We start from the raw sequence: 16,228 nt of genomic DNA, 5'->3' as shown, positions 1-16,228 counted from the left end.
TGAGGGATATGGGCCTGAGGTCTCGCAAGATTCTTAGCCTGAGTAAATTGGATTACATGCAAACAGTGCAGTTGCATAATGCTTTGGAGATCCAGAACTGTGTTGAGGACATAAGGAAATTCTCTGACAGCACTGAGAGGTAGTGAAAGAAAGGATTCCAGGAAATCCTGGAAGGGGGGTTGTTAGCAGAACAGTTCTCCATTATTTGCTGTGAGAATGAGGTTGGAAGGTGTAGCTTTTACTGCCACAGTCTGTGGTGCCATACTTCAGATAAGTCACACCATATGGGAAAGAAATGCCCCAGGTGCAGAACCTGTCCTGCAGGGTGGTACCACAGGGGCTGCACAGGAACAGGGGTGGGTATCGGTAAAAAACAGCTGCAGTGGTGGTGGTGGTGTGGAGAGCACTTTGCATAACTGGCTTCTGTGCTGCACAGGGATCTTTAGGGAATGGCATTTAGAGTTTTTGAGTTGCATGTTCTTTGATAGTACTTAACATAAAATTATTTTTTTTTCTTTTAGATTTGGTTTTAATTCAGTAACCCTCTAAATAATTGAGTTTAATTTTGGCTAAGTGCCTCAGGAAAATTTCCAGCTTTATAGTACTCAGTTTGTATTCTATTTAGACCATCACAAGTAGCTGAAATTCCAAACCAGCTTTTTAACAAAGTCAGTTTTCAGTTAATTTGGACTTCAGCACAAGTATTTCTAGAATGTAATTGGCAGTCCAAGTCCATACTGTCACATTTTGTGTGTAGACGTTTTACAGCACTTTTACAGCACTTCTAAAGCAAATACCATGGATCAGGAGCTGAGAGCTGGTACCTTTCTAAATACTCAATATGCTGAATGTTCATACTTTCCTAGAACAGGTTGCAGGCTGTGATACTCATTTGTCTAACCATGTCTCTGATATGTTTGTAACTCTGTGTCCATCATGACTCTTGCACTTGGCCAGGCATAGGTTAGGGTGTGATTGTGCAGAACCGTCATTGTCATTGAGATTTCCCTTAGGAGCTGTGTACCTGCTTGCCTGAAGACCCATTTGAATAGCAGCATGAGCCACAATTGTTTAGAGTCAAAAATCCTTACTGCCCTCCAGTTTTGTTCCTTTCTATCTGCTGGGGACTGAAGGAGAACAAATTGTGTGTGCTATACAATGTTTTAATCACTGCCAATAGTACTCTGGAGAAGAAAAAGAAAGTTTACTAGGGGCTCTGAACTGTTCCTCCTAGCATTAATCTTGCAGAAGTGAAGAGCTGTAGTTTAGAAGAAAGAATAGCTGTATGCTGTCAAAGAATTGATAAGAATGAAATTAAATTAAATAAAGCGTTTGTATAGTGTGAGATAATGTAGTTCTTATAGGGGATAGTGTTTTGGCAATGGAAATGAAAACTGACAATATTTTTAAGTTATCTGACCGCTGTGTCTCATAGGGATATTCTTTAGCAGCTACCACAGACCTTCAGAACTTGCCAGATGAAGCTAGAAGAAAATTACATAGCACATATAAGATCGCTCTGTGAATCAGATCTGATGAGTACAGCCTCCTTAGATTCAGACTTAATCACATATTCCTACAGTATCTAAAGTTGCCTGTCAATTGTATGTTAGTAACATCTAGAATTCTGTTAATTAGTTTAGTTCTGTTATTCATTCTGTCCCAGCACAAAAATCTTTCCCAAGGGTTCAGGTCCTTGCCCAGTTCATAAGTCATCTCTGATGAGTTTGTGTTCAGATCCACTCAATGTCTGACTCTGAGGGTTGGTGGCAGTACTTTGAAGGAGATGGGAATAAGTTATTTTCATAAAGAGTGGACACAGATGTCACAACTTAAATTAGCGCAAGCTGCTGGTGAGTTTTACCCCTGCAAAATTGTTTTTGCACTGTATCCACAGGTTTTTAACTTTGTTTTTCAATCCTTTTTTTTTTTTTTTTTTTTTGCCTGATCACAGCTGTCTATAAGGTTCCTGTTAAGCCTCGGAAGAATACTTGAAAAGATGCCTTCTTAATCCCAAAATGAGACAAAAAGTACAGGGATAAAAAAACCTCTCCCTTTCAATTTCTCAAAGATTATCAAAGTAGTGTAAAAGTCGCTCCTGCGAGTGTATGCAGTAGTTCAGCAATGGGATAGGTATAACTCAAAAGAATAGCTTTAAAGTGGTCTTGCAGGGAGCAGGAATGTGTTTAGTGGGATTAGTTTCTTTAAGTTGAGGAACTGTTTTTTATTCAGTGTGAGATGGTGGGTGATGTCTGGCTAAGAGATGGAAGTTGTCATCAGAAGGATGTGATACATCATTCTATCTGCTCATAACCTTCTGTTAGTTCTTGGATTTGGGAGGAACAGGCATCCAGCTTCCATATTGTGTTGTTTTGGTTGTAGTGGGTTTTCTTAGATTATTTTAGGTACTGCAGGGTTTCCTCAGTGAGTCTCGGAGACTGATCGCTGGGTGCCAGAAGATGATAATTTGTGTGATTTAAGAACCAGGATTCCAACAAAGGTGTCAGAAATCGACACTTCAAGTGGGGAGCTTGTTGAGGTCCGTATTTGAGTTACCAGACTAATATAGTGGTGATGAAAATTACTTCCATTTTGATGTAATCATTTATACTTGGTCTTTGTACATAGTCTAAGATCTTTCATCTTGAGTTAGTGTCCTGGGACAGGATAATGAAATGAAAATCATTCCCTTAGCATTGTCCAAAGGAGGGAGTTTCCATAAACATCTTGTAGCCACACCGTTTCACTTTCTCAAAGCACTTGTACTTTTTGTAAAATATATACAAAGTAAAAACATTTATTAAGGAGAACTGCACAGCCAGGCACTCAGAAGTTTGTTCACAGGAATATGCTGGAGCAGGGTAGATGATGTCATCTTGGAAGAGGTTTGTCTGGAGCTGGTCCAGCAGTATCCTGTCTTGGAAGACATAACTGTTTGCAGTTGACAAATCTTTTAATCTGTGGTTATAAAACAAGCTTGGCATTACTCAGCAGACTGTTGAGGGGCTTGTTATTTTATACCTTTGTGAATCAGGTGTTTATCAAGGTCCTCCAGTCATTTGTGATGCTCAGAACAGGAATAATTTTTGGTCTAGTTTCAGACTGGCAGTACCTAGAGTAGCTAAGTTGCTACTCTTTAACGCCAAGTTTAAAACTTGGGAGTTCCGCCTGTGCAGCTCCATTCATGAGGAAGTTTGTTCTTCATTCTGAATTGCTGTGAGCAGTAATGAAAGTTCTAAACCTTAAATGTGTTTACTTGGAAAAGAGAATCTTTAACTTGCAGGGTTTATTATGCTTCATGTTGCTTGCTTCTGCATCTTGATAGGTCACAAGTATGGGAAGTAAATAGATTTGAGATTGGCAACATCTGTGAGATGATCTCTTCTAGCCTTAGTGGCTGCCCGGAATGATTCATTGCAACTTTTCAGTATCAGCTATTTATCATTAGAACCTGCAAATATATATGTTTGTGTGTGTATATAAAGCATAAGTGTTTATAAAAATACACAGGTTCACTGAAGTTAGCATTTGAAAGAACCTCTTTAATGCTGAATGTTGCAAAAAGCTGTTTACTGGCTAATAGCTTAACGTGAATGGGTCTGCTGCAGTTCTAGCTCACGGTCTTACCTTTACCTTTTCAGGCCGTGTTCTTAAAAACGCTTCAGGTAAAGGAAGGCTACCTGATGGAGTGGTAATACTGATAGCAAGTGATGGAAATTTTGGACATGCTCCTTTAGGGATGAAGGCTTTGTAAGAAAGAATAAGGATTGAATTATACATGAAATCACACACCATTGTTATCTGCTAATGTACATCTGAGGATTGAAGTATGTATGATTTTTTTAAAGAGTGACAGCATTTGGGTTGTGTGCTTTAACCGATCAGTCTAGATTGTGACCAAAGGAGGATGCTCACTTATGTAAGACATGGTTCTCTAATGAGAGTGATCTCTCAGAAGAAAATCTATTCAGGGCAGCAAATGCAAATGTGTGATCTTCTGGCTTCTTTAATATGTTGTTTTGTGGATTCGCTAGGGTCATCTTTATACAGACTTGACAGATCAGTTCACAGTAGCTCCAGCTGCAGCCCAAGTAAAAAGCTCTGCAGACTGTAAATTGTTTAAAACCCGTTAATTCCGACATTTTTATGAATGAGTTACAGGTGCAGAATGAGGCAAACCAGGAACTCAAGCATGGTATGGCATTAGCTATTCTACCTCTCTTCTCAAATCTGCTTCAATCAAGACTCAAACACAACTTCATTGATATAAACTAAAACTGCCCAAGTTTACTGTAATTGGTTTAGGGGAAGGCTTATGATTTCTTTTGCTGGCACAACAAAGGAGGTAGTGACAACTGATGAAAGGAATAGCCAATATTTTGTGGCAGCTCTGTCTTCATTTTGGTACAACATTATGCAGGATACATGACAAATGTACCTGCCTAGCATTGGGTTAGACTAAACTAATAAAGATTCTTTGAGTGCACGTTGAGTGTGTATTCTTAATTAGTGTTATGTGAATTCATTGAATCATTCAGGTTGGAAAAGAGCCCTAACATTTAGTCCAACCATAGATGGACTTTAATTTAGTGGTAGGTGCGATTATGTTTTTTTAGTATGTATTCCATTTCTGTATTGCTTCTCAATTTAATTATCTTGGATATCTAGGTTTAGGATATCATTATGTGGCTGGACACACAGTAAGGGCTCTGAAAAGCCCTTACTGAATCAATCATTACTTTTTTAGTGTAATTAACATTGTGTTCTGATTTCATGACCACTAAAGTATTTTGGTCACTTTTTAGCCACCTTTGGACTAAGTCCTTTGTGAAGTCCTCTGTGAAGACCATTACCATGTGTTTCCTCCTAGATTCATTGTCCTAGGCCCACACTGATCTCTTTCTTTACTTCAGGATAGAGTCCAATAGCAAATAGACCATTTGGAGAGGCTTCTGTAATTAGTGGCTGCTGTATACCACAGTGGTACATTCAGAGCAAGATACTCAGTTATGTCAGGAAACAGGAAGTATTTCTTGATCGGTTTTTATTTGACCATGTGAATTACTGGAAAAATTCTGTTTTCCCAAATGCATTTATGTTTTCAGTTAGTTTTCACTGATTATGTTTTTCTGTTAGAATGGCATTATGGTTGGAGAATTTTGAAAGGAATCTTCCCCTGGATGACAAAGTTCAGCAGGTTTGTCTGTAGTAGCTTGCTGGACAAAATACTCAGGGGAGTGAAGTGTTCCTCTTAAGTCAAACTCAGCCTTGTTGGATTCTGTCCTCCAAAGTATGGATTCTGTCCTTTACCCATCAATTTTTCAAAGCAGATTTTCATTAATTTCTTTTATTCATGGGCTCTGATCTGATTTTCACATTTGGTGGTTCATCCCTTTCTAGTGTTCTCACAGCATTTCACCCATCATTCTGAAGGAGGGAACCTTGCACTGTAAGCAGTTTTCTACCCACTCAAGACCTAGTCCATATTTTATGCAATTTGAAAGCAGTTTTATTTATGTTTCTTAAATTGAATGCTGACAGTGAATTTTGATGTCTGGTGCCAAATACGTACACATGAAGCTCCCAAATGCCTTCTGCTAGTAACAGCAAGATTGTGCTAGGTATCAGATGGGTGGTCTGTTCTTGTACATTGTCACTGATACAGAAGGTATATAATGTTCTTAACTTCTGCAGTTCACATGGCAATAGATTTGGAAAGAGTTCCAGTTAAAATGTCACTCATTCCTAAAGTAGGACAGTTGAGAGTGCTACAAACTTGATCAAAAAACAGTACTATAAAAGCTTCTGGAATCTTCTATGATAGATTTTTGAAAAACTGGCTTATCCTGTGGAGATAAACATCTATATGTGCTGGTTTATTAATCTGTAGTTTTGATAAGGTTAAATAGGGTTTTATGTGAGTCTGTCTGGCATACTGAAGGTTACACAAATGAAATTTTAAACTGAATTTGGCCTGCAGGAACTCTACTGGTAAGTGAGACATGGTCCTTTAAGCTTGGTACGTTCCCTTTGGAAGACAGCTCTGAGAGTTTTAAGCTGATCTCTTTGCTCTGTTTCTTTCAAGCACTGTATATGAGTATTTTAGAAGTATTAAATTGCATAATGTTAAGTGTCATTCCTAAGGTCAACTTCTTTTGCTGAAACAGACACACTTAGGTGTTCCAGATGTGGCTAGGATGGGATAACTGTTTTAAACAGAATTAAGCTGTATTGTTGAGGCTTCTGAACTTTAAGTATGACTAATGTTTTGATAACTGATATTAAAAAAAGATCATCTGATGACTGTCATTATTTCAGGAAACGACGTTGGCAGAAGTTCTTACGGTGCCATGCAAGTGAAACAAGTTTTTGATTATGCCTACATTGTTCTTAGCCATGCAGTATCACCACTTGCAAGATCATATCCAAATAGAGATTCTGAGAGGTAATTAGTTCACTTTTTCAATATCCATTTGTCTGTGTAATCAGTTAGGAGTGTTTGGTTCTAGATTCATAAAACAATAAATTGTTATTTATTGTTTAACTGTGGTTGTACTGAAATCTGCGCAGAAATTTAACCTGCCCAGGGATATGAGAGTGCAATGCCTCAATGTGCAGCGCTGAAATGGCATATGATAAAACCCATGATGAGTCCAACATTCTGCTTGAAGTATTTCAAAGGAGGGTTTGCTTGTTTAATGTTTAATATGATGCATGTCTGTATTGTGGCAGAAAAAAATGTGTGTGATCAAATTACTTGTTTAGACAATTAGACACCTAGACAACACGGCTAAGAATTTCCCTGGTTCTTTAATAAATGCCCCCATAAGCTGTTTTAAAAGATTTGCTATATATTTAAGAATTAAAAAATACTTAAAATACTGTATTAAAAAACCCTAATAGAATCAATCCAGTTTGATCGTATTGCCAGATCTGCTGTTAAAAGTAGCATGCTTCTAGACATGCCATTTTTAATGCAGTTCTTAGTGTCTTTCATAGAAACACAACCAGTACTTTGAGCTTTCACCTTTGCAATTTCTGTTTTTTGAAAGAGAGATGAGAAAGATAATGAAGGCATGGCTGCCATGTGGTATTTCCATTCATGTATCTGCTCTAGCACCTTTTGTTCTAACCCTTAGTGTGAATTTGGGCTAGATCAGAGGATGTCTCTTCCCTGAGACTTCCCTAAAATCCCAACGGCTTTGAGCTCCCTAGCTAATCACAGGGAAGGATGGCTGTAAGATGTCACATAAGCCATCTCAGTACAACTGCAAACTCTAGTCATGATTTAAACTTTCAGCATTCATGTCATTGGAAGGTGAAATAGTTTCCTCTAGTAAGTTTACATCAAAGTGGACGCAGTCTTTCACTTGTGAGTTTAAAACTGACAGTACTTGAGGAGTGCCCGTAAATTAGTATTAAATTCACAAAGGTTGAGACTGCACTGTGATAGAGGTACAGAAGGGGGCTATGGAGTGCATTTGAGACTGCTGTCTTAAGATATTAAAGGTCACTGTTAAATGTGTGTATTGGCTGACAGTTCTTGGTACTGAATGAAACTTTGGTCTTACCTAAGTACAGGTAGAGTAACCTAGGGATTCCTGAAGTTTTGCTTGTCTTGGGTCCTGGTCTCCATTAACTTCTCTGTTTTTCTCTGAAGAATATAGTCATTATGAGGTGTCTGTATTACTACAGGCATCAAAAAGTATATTTGTATAGCATCTAATGGGAGCCTCAGGTGTCATCAGTATGTGCACTTTGCATGGACTTGCACTTTTTACTGTATCTGGGAAATGTTTGAATTTTGTTCACAGCTGCAAACCTGTGGAGCAGTCCTAGCAGCAGTGTTCAGGTGTCATGTCTGACTTGTCTGTGAGTTCTGGGCTGTCTGTGCCAGTGACATCTGAATCTCAGAACCCATCATGCCACTGGCTTGCAAGGGGAACAGCATTCAACAAAGTTCTGTATACAAATAGTTCCCCTAGCACCAGTCTTGTCAGTGCCAAAGGACTTGTAAGTGGATGATGAGCTGTTTTGTAATAAGTTTGAGAAGTCTACATTCCATGTTTGGTCTCAGTTAAACCTGATGTACTTGGGTAATCTAGGTATGTTTGTGGATCCCTCTTCCTGCTGTAAGGCAGAGTGGTCCATGCTCTGTATAAAGACCTTTCTGGTGGCCTGACCTAAAGCCTGGCCATCTGGGAGCCCTTTGTCCTGATCCATTTTTTCCCTTTTGTAGATTTGTTAGTAGGTAGGTTAAACTATAGCATAACTGTAACTATAAACAATGGGCTCCATTTAAGACCAGGGACTGGCTTCTAGTAGAACATGATGTTCTACTAGAGGGATCAAGGCTAAATGATGATTAGTTGAAAGGATAGGAAGTTGTAGGAGGCTGAACTGCCCAGGCTGAGTTTATTCAGTTTTGTCCTAATTTGGGCTAGTTTTTTCCTAGGTGGGATGGTTCTTGAACTGTCTGATGGGTTTGAATTCATATTTCCTCTTCCCAGGGAAGGTTTCTGTGTACAGAGTTCTGTTTTGTATATGATACTCAGTAGATTTCACATCTTTCTTGGTGATTGTTGTAGTTCTTTTTCAGGGTCAGTCCAACACAAAAATATGTCTACATTAATTGAAGGCTTTCTAAAGAGTTCCTGCTTCTGATAGTCCCAATGGGGAAAAAAAAAAGTCAGATAGTAGTCCTTCAGCAGCATAGGCCTTTTTCTTCATCATGTTCTGTGGTAGCAAGTCCCACAGAATAATAAGGGATAGATTCACATCAGTTTTACCACCATTGTCATTCAGGCTTCCAAATAGAACATCTGAGGTGTAGTGGGAATTAAAAGCTATCTCCTATCATGGAAAAGCTTTCTTCTCAGTGGAAACAGTAATCTGCTGAATCCTGAAGGTAATTCTTACAGCTACAGAAATTACCTTAACACTATTTTGTCCTCAGTCAATCTTACCTAACCCCTTCTGAGACTGGCTTAGGAGAGCTTGATTGACAGTTTGGTTGATTTTATTACAGCAAGGAGCTTCCTGTCATCTTGGAAAAAGGAGTTTCCTCTTAGGAAAATGAGACTGATCCATCTTGAACTTGTACAGCTTGTATGCACTGTAAAGTTTGGTGTTGCCTTCAGCCAAGGTGACTGAAAATTGTGATTGATTTCTTAATATTTAGGGCCACACAGACATGAGTCTAGCTGTGAAATACAGTTATGGGCAGGATATCTCCCGCTTAAGGATTGGTGTTGGTGTGTGCTTTGAACAGCTTTCCTGTGATCTTTGCCCCTAGCCTGTCTCTGGGAAAGAGTGTGCCATCTCAAGTGAGCTCACTTCTTCGGTCTGTGAGGAGTGATATTTTCACAGAATCGCTGAGGTTGGAAAAGAGTCTAAAGATCATTGGGTTCAGCTGTTAACCCAGCCACTACTGTGTTCGCCACTAAACCATGTCCCTCAGTGCCAGGGTTACATGGCTTTTAAGTACACTCAGGGACAGTAACTTCATTGCTTCCCTGGACACCGTGTTCTAGTGCTTGACAACCTGTTTGTTATTGAAATTCTTTCTAATATCTAATCTGAACCTTCTGTGGTACAGCCTGAGGTCATTGCCTCTTACACTTTCACTTATCTGTGAGAAGAGACCAACGTCCACCTCGTACAACCTCCTTTCAGGTAGTTGTAGAGAAGCATATGGTCCACTCTGAGCTGCTTTTTTTCCTAGGTTAAACCGGGATCTTCTCAGGACTCGTGCTCCAGAACCTTCACCAGCTTCACTGCCCTTCTTTGAACTTGGTTTTGAGACAATTTTTCCAGTTCTGTTTCTTGATGAACCACAGGAAATCTTAGGAGATATTTGACAACAAGCTCTCAATAAGCTCTGCTTATTGATTTGTGTTCATTTAAATAGTGGATTATCTGTTACCACCCTGTCCATGGCCTTTATATTAAGGTGTAATTTAATATTATACCTTGCCCAGGCTAAGTACCTGTGTACTGTCTTCTGTCAGCTGTGCTGTTCCTTCCTTCTCAGTCTGAATCTTGCCTTGCATGAGATCTGGCAGTCCTGCAGTCAGAAGATGAGTCAGATGGACTTTTTGGTCTGACTGAAAACAAGTATCTCAATGCTTCTGTCATGTCAAGAAGTTGATCCAGCTTGTGGTTGATGACAGGTTGATCAGAAGCAAGAGAAGCAGCAGGGGTTCACATCTGGGGCAAGAGGGAGAGAGTAGTATTGTACCTTTTCACAACCCTAAGCTGTACTGCTCTGGATGTGAGAAAAATCCATCCTTAGGTTAATATTTATGTTTTGCAGATGGGGATGTTGGCTCACATGCTGGTCTGTCACATAATTTGGCTAGGAAAGTGTGCTCAGACTGCATCTCTACAGCTCTGTAGCCACATTTGGGAAGCTGAGGGAGGTCATACGCAATGAGTAATGGAAGACTTGGTTTTGCTGTCACGTGCCCTACAGTATAAATTAGACTTTGGAAATCTGTATTGTGCTAGATGTGGTGCAGCTGGATAAGGGAAAGACTTGTCATGCCAACAGGTCAGAGTTTGAGAAAGCCTAGGCAGTTTCCTACTGCATGTCTGGAGTTGTCACTTACAGGTGATAGTCTTCAAAACAACCATAGCCAGGTAGAAAGGGATCTTTCCATCTCTGTGCTTGGAAAGTTGTTGGGTCTCTTCCTTATATAAAATATATTATAAATATATAAAATAGTATATGTAAATAAATATATAAATATAGAAATAAATATAGACATAAATAAATATATAAATATATATAAAATATATAAAATAAACTCATTTGGTAAATAGTTTATTAATGGTCTTACTATATGATAATATTAAGGGAAAAAACTTAAAGGGGCATCTTTCTCAGGAGATCTGTCTGATTTTACTAACCAGTTAACAGTATTTTTTCATGTCTTCCAAACAAGCATATTTGAAGAACTGTTTGTCTCAGACATCTCTAGAAATTCTGGCCTCAGTCTAAATAAAAGCCCCAAAAGCATGACATTTTTCACAATAAATGCAGGGTAGATTAATAGGGTTTTTTTTGTTCCTCAGCATTTTCAGTGTTGAAAATAAATTTAGGCACAATTTTCAAATGCTTATTTTAAAGAGTTGTTCTTTGAACCCATGGATGTGCTTGAGTCCCATACATAGGAAATGGTGTTCTTTTGAGATCAGTACCAGGTTTGATCACCCTTGCTTCCTCTTTCTTTGCTATTTTATTAAGTATATGTCAGTATAACCTTAATCACCTTTCAGCTTCTGATGTCTCATAATGAACGTCTTCAATTTTGCTGCACAAGCAATGTAGCATGGATCTGCCTTTGGACTCCTGACCTTATAACTTAGTGAATTTCCTTTTTTCTACCTTTATACCAAAAAAGAGAGTTTAGAGCTTTGATCTCTGTGCCCTTTGAGAGGAACTGGTGAGAGAACATATTCCCCCATTCTGTGTCTACAACTCTGCCACAATTGATGGTGTAGCAGTTGCTTCACCCATTTTGCTCGTTCTTCAGTATATCAGTCACCCAGTCTGATAAAAATACCAACCTCTATTGTTCATTTTGCTTCTGCTATGTGAAATTGTGACTCTTGCTTCACTTCCAGGACAGTACTCCAAGAAGCATCAGGTTTGACAAACTCGTTATATGTAATAATCTTGTTACTCAGCCCGTGTTTACTTTCTGGTTGTGAGACCACAGCTGGTGGTAGTTGTGAAATTTGTGTAATCCTAGAGTAGAAGCTCAATTCTTTTTGAAGGCCTTCTCAGATGAAACTTTTTAACTGCAAGATTTCCTTCCCTGTCCTGGTGCTGATGAGACCCAGCCAGTGCATGTTTGAGTCCCATAGTGGCATTGCTCTTTTGGGAACTGCAGCTTTAGGGCCACAGCTGAACCTCTGCAGGTTTGGTCATCCTCATCTTCATTCTGTCTCCTCTTGCTCAACTTACTCTTTGGGACTGAGAAACCAGAACTGCATGGAGTATTTAAAATGCTGTTGCGTCGTGGGAGTATATATTAACAAAATGTGATCCTCTGATTTATTTGTTCTTTTCTTAGTGTGCTCTGCTTAGCTATTGCACTGTGGTTCCCAAAGTTGATCTTTAATTATAACCCAGATCTTTAATTTCTGAGTGGTGACAAGCACACCTGTAATTCTGCATGTAAAGTTCAAGATTTTATTTTCCAGCATGCATCATTTTATTCACATTACATAAGTAGAATGGTGGATGACATGAATTCTGTCCTGGTGGACAGAATATTATCTAAATTACAAGTCCATCTGCAGCTGCACTTGGACTTGTAATTTAGATGATATTATTTGGTTCAATGTTTGCTGGACTGACTTTTTCAATCCTAACAGTAACATGTCTTTAAAGTTGGAAGACTAACATGGAACATGTGATATTTGGTCTTGCATGAGATAGCAATATTTCTCCTACTATCCTAGCAATTACTACCTAAAGTGTTACTATGAAACCTGGTAAAGGTAGTCTAAATGGTTTTGTATGTCCTGCCTTCCCATTGTACACCTAAACTAAAACAAAATTCCAGTACTGGTACAAGGTATCTTTATGATGTGAAATACAAAATAAACTTTAATGTAACCATTGAAGATTAAAAAAAAATAACATTACCTGTTCCACAGTGGTAACTTTGCACATCCCATTTTTGTACAGTAGTAATTGCTTCATGTATCTTGCGTGTGGAGTTTGTAGTTAGTGTTTCAGAGACTAGTCTCTGATGAAAAGAAAGCTTGAAAATTTATCTCTCAAACAAGAAGACTCAAGAAGTACAATTCAAATAGCTGAATGTTGGGAAAATGTGTTGGAAAAACACTACTTTGTTGATAACTGGTCACTGTTCAGCAGGACCAGGTAAGCTTTTTCTCTGAGCCTCTCACTGTTGTGAGTTTATTGAAATTCTACCTTGTTTTGGAGCCAATCTGTTTCTTTTTCCACTACCTCACGATCCATGGTACTTCCTTTATGATTATGGGGGCCTTATCACCTTATAACTTATTTTGTAAATCCAGAAGCAAGTGAAGAACTCTGTCTCCACGCAGCCAGTTGTGGTGCTGGGATGTTTTTTGTCTTCCATACATCCCATACCTGTTTATAATCCAGATTCTGTGGAAAAACTTCCTGTATGGAGAAATGCAAGAACCATAAATTGCTTTTATCAAATATACTGTTATCAGCATGTGCATTCTTTATAATTAATATGCATTCCATTTAGAAATGCAGAGTAAAAATCTTACCTGTGTGTCACTGCTTGCATGTTAGTATGGTAAAAGAAAAATAATATGAATATAAGTGGTGCTTCAGTGGATTAAATGGTGTGCTTAAAAAAAGAAGGTTCAAAAAGAGTTTTTGGTTAGGGATATCTTAAACTGATTTTTAGTGTAATTTGGTAGCTTGTTAAAATGCTTGCAAATGTGTAACCAACAGTCTTTGTTTAATACTTAATTGAAAAATTTTTTTAGCACATTAGGTAGAATCATCAAAGTGACCCAAGAAGTGATTGACTACAGGGCCTGGATTAAAAAGAAGTGGGGGAGCAAAATTAATTTATCACCTGAACTTGGTAGGTATAGCAGGAAACCAACTTAAAATTTTTTCTTGACTTTGATGTAATTCAAAATACTCGTGCCTTGAAATTAATCATTCAGATATACAGGAAAAAAATAAAAGGAATCTGTAACTTTCTAACCCAAATTAGTTTTTTCTGAGCCTGTTTTTCAGTTAGCTTGTTAAACTGCAGCTCTTCTTAGACTTCAAGGCCCGTGTGTTTGTATTCTGTGCTCTTAAATGATACTTATGTTTTCTGTTAACAGATAATAGGTTGAAAATAAGAGACCCAATAGCTCTTTGCAATGGAGAACAGCAGCAGAACAGAGACTCTGAACCATCTTACAATCAGCACTTGGCATTGTCATTGGCCAGTACACAGCAGTTATCCTCTGGTTCATCTGCCTCTTCTGTGTCATCGCTCTCCAGCAGTGACATTGTAAGCTTTTTCTTTTAATGGTTAAACTAGTAAGTAGCAGTGATTATCTTCAAAGCCTCAATTGATACAGCAGTATATATAGCAGTTAATGGGATACTGTCCCTAAACTGCTACAGCAAATCAGTAATGCCCTCTGCTCAGAAAAATTACTGAAATCAATTTTTTTTGTTTATTAATTAAATGGGTCTTATTTCCATTCTAAATCTTTGGTGCCCTTTTTGGTAGTAGTTAGATGTAATGAAATATAACAACCCAATTTTAACAGTAGCTAATTAAGTAGAAGAGGAGAAATGTCTTCATATATCCTTCCATTAAGCAAAATCTTCCATTGTCAAATTCTGATCCTTGTTCCCCATACCTGAAATTGAACATGAACATTATATTGTGGTGTGAAGGTGAATAATACTTATTATTTTCAGCCAAACAGTCAGTTCATGTTTTGGTGGTAACAGGGCACTTGCATAAACTCTTGTCAGCTTCCTTATTTTAAAGTAGTTGCTGGGCTTTATTATAGATTCCTGGAAAAGGAGGCTGCAGTCTCTTAAGTATGTTCCCAGACTCTTTTAAGGTTCTGCCAGGTGGTTTTGTTTTGGTGTAAAGTTAAATCAGTGCAGAATTGGGCAGTGTAGATTACAAAGCACAGCACTGTAAGGCAGGAGCGGCTCATTGTGAATCTTCCGAAGCATTCTGTCTTAGGTAAAGGCATTGATGGAAGGAGATGTAATATGCAGTCAACTATGAAGTGAATAACTGGATGATGCTAAGAGAGGTCCAAATACCTGTTTCTTGGCTGCTTTCAAAAACTAATCAAATACGGAATTAAAAATTGGGAATTTTATTCAATAAAAATTTCGTAATTTTTGAGGGATAAGCACTGCCTATATATGTTCTGGTTACTTTCTGTAATTACTTTATGCTCCTGTTCTTTTGGTGTTGAATTGCCTTTTTATGCCACCTTCAGTAAACAGGACAAATGTTTTAGTTGTACCATCTGGCTAATGAGCAAAGAACAGCATGATACTTGCCAGTGAAACTATTAGCTATGTTCCTGGTTTAAGTATATCAGTGGAAAAGATTTTGCTGTAATAAATTTTATGAAAAATGCAAATATTTGCTTATTATATTGGGAGTGCACAATATTGGGTGGTGAGTTATGAACTCCCCTTAGTCCTGTTTAGTTTGATATTGAAGGTGAAACTTCATTGTCTGATGCCAGAGAAATTAAAGAAAAGTGAAAAGGAAGCTCTCAACAAGATAGAACTGAAATCAGCTTGGGCATTCACAAAGTAAAAGGAAATGCTACGTTTTCTAAGAAAATAAAAAATCATGTCCATGTCCTTATGAGACAGGCAAGGTCATTATTGGCATTATGTCCTTATCAGACTGATAGCATGTTAACTTAATTTGGAATGGAATGGCAGGTTTCTAAAAAATTACTGAGTTCATCCTACTCTTAATTGGGTGTGAGGAGGAGAAGGTTCTGGCTGAGAGTCCTGAGCTGCACCTGATTCCGGAAGAGAAGCCTATTCTACCATACTCAGGTGATCTGTGCCATGATCTGGCATAGTGCTGTGCCCAGGTTGCAGCAGAGGAACATCTGGCATGTGTGACAACTTGGTATTTGTGCCAGAACTTCTGGTGCATTATTAATAGGCATGATGTGATGAGCTTTTCTCTCAGCTTCAGAAGAAGGTAATTATGAATATGGTGCATCTCATCACTTTAGAGTTACATGCAGTGTTACCTCTGATCTTTTGGAAGGATTGTTTCTCAGGAAGGATTCTATATTTATTTAAAGTTAAATCCTCTGAAATTTTCTGGTACTGGAAGACTGTGAAAGCAAGGTATAGATTATAAAGAAAATGCAGGAGGTGAGGAGACCCCAGAGTTACAGCTTGCTGACCTCTTCCCAATAAGTAAGGTTCTATTTTAATAGCAAGATGTTATTCTCTATGTCACTATTAACCTTAAGCACAAACTCTACAATAAGACATTGTTTCAGGAGGTGTGTTTGTCATGACTGCAGAATATCTTTTGCTGTTTGTGAGATGTAGGATCCTATCTATTAAATCGTAGATACTAGATAATGTATTTGCTTTTCTATTTACTGCTAAAATTTCTCTGGTAATACTGATCAAGTGGTCCTTTCTGAGTTCTACCAGCCAGTATAATAGAAGTCAGCTTGCTTGTGTTTAGGA

The 16,228-nt window shown here is 38.2% G+C and overlaps 1 protein-coding gene across 4 annotated transcripts in view; it reads left to right on the top strand.

Moving 5' to 3' along the window:
* TENT4A (terminal nucleotidyltransferase 4A) overlaps nucleotides 1-16,228 on the top strand; it is a 58,773-nt gene that overhangs the window by 21,307 nt on the left and 21,238 nt on the right. For all 4 annotated transcript variants that reach the window (XM_030968432.1, XM_030968423.1, XM_030968414.1 and 1 more), the window contains exons 8-10: nucleotides 6,319-6,445; nucleotides 13,507-13,607; nucleotides 13,858-14,030. In XM_030968432.1, coding sequence (XP_030824292.1) covers nucleotides 6,319-6,445; nucleotides 13,507-13,607; nucleotides 13,858-14,030 — 401 coding nt within the window. The remainder of the gene's footprint in view (nucleotides 1-6,318; nucleotides 6,446-13,506; nucleotides 13,608-13,857; nucleotides 14,031-16,228) is intronic.

This window comes from Camarhynchus parvulus, chromosome 2, assembly GCF_901933205.1.
Source record: "Camarhynchus parvulus chromosome 2, STF_HiC, whole genome shotgun sequence".
NCBI classification, from domain to species: domain Eukaryota; kingdom Metazoa; phylum Chordata; class Aves; order Passeriformes; family Thraupidae; genus Camarhynchus; species Camarhynchus parvulus.
This window is presented reverse-complemented; position numbering and strand designations above follow the sequence as displayed.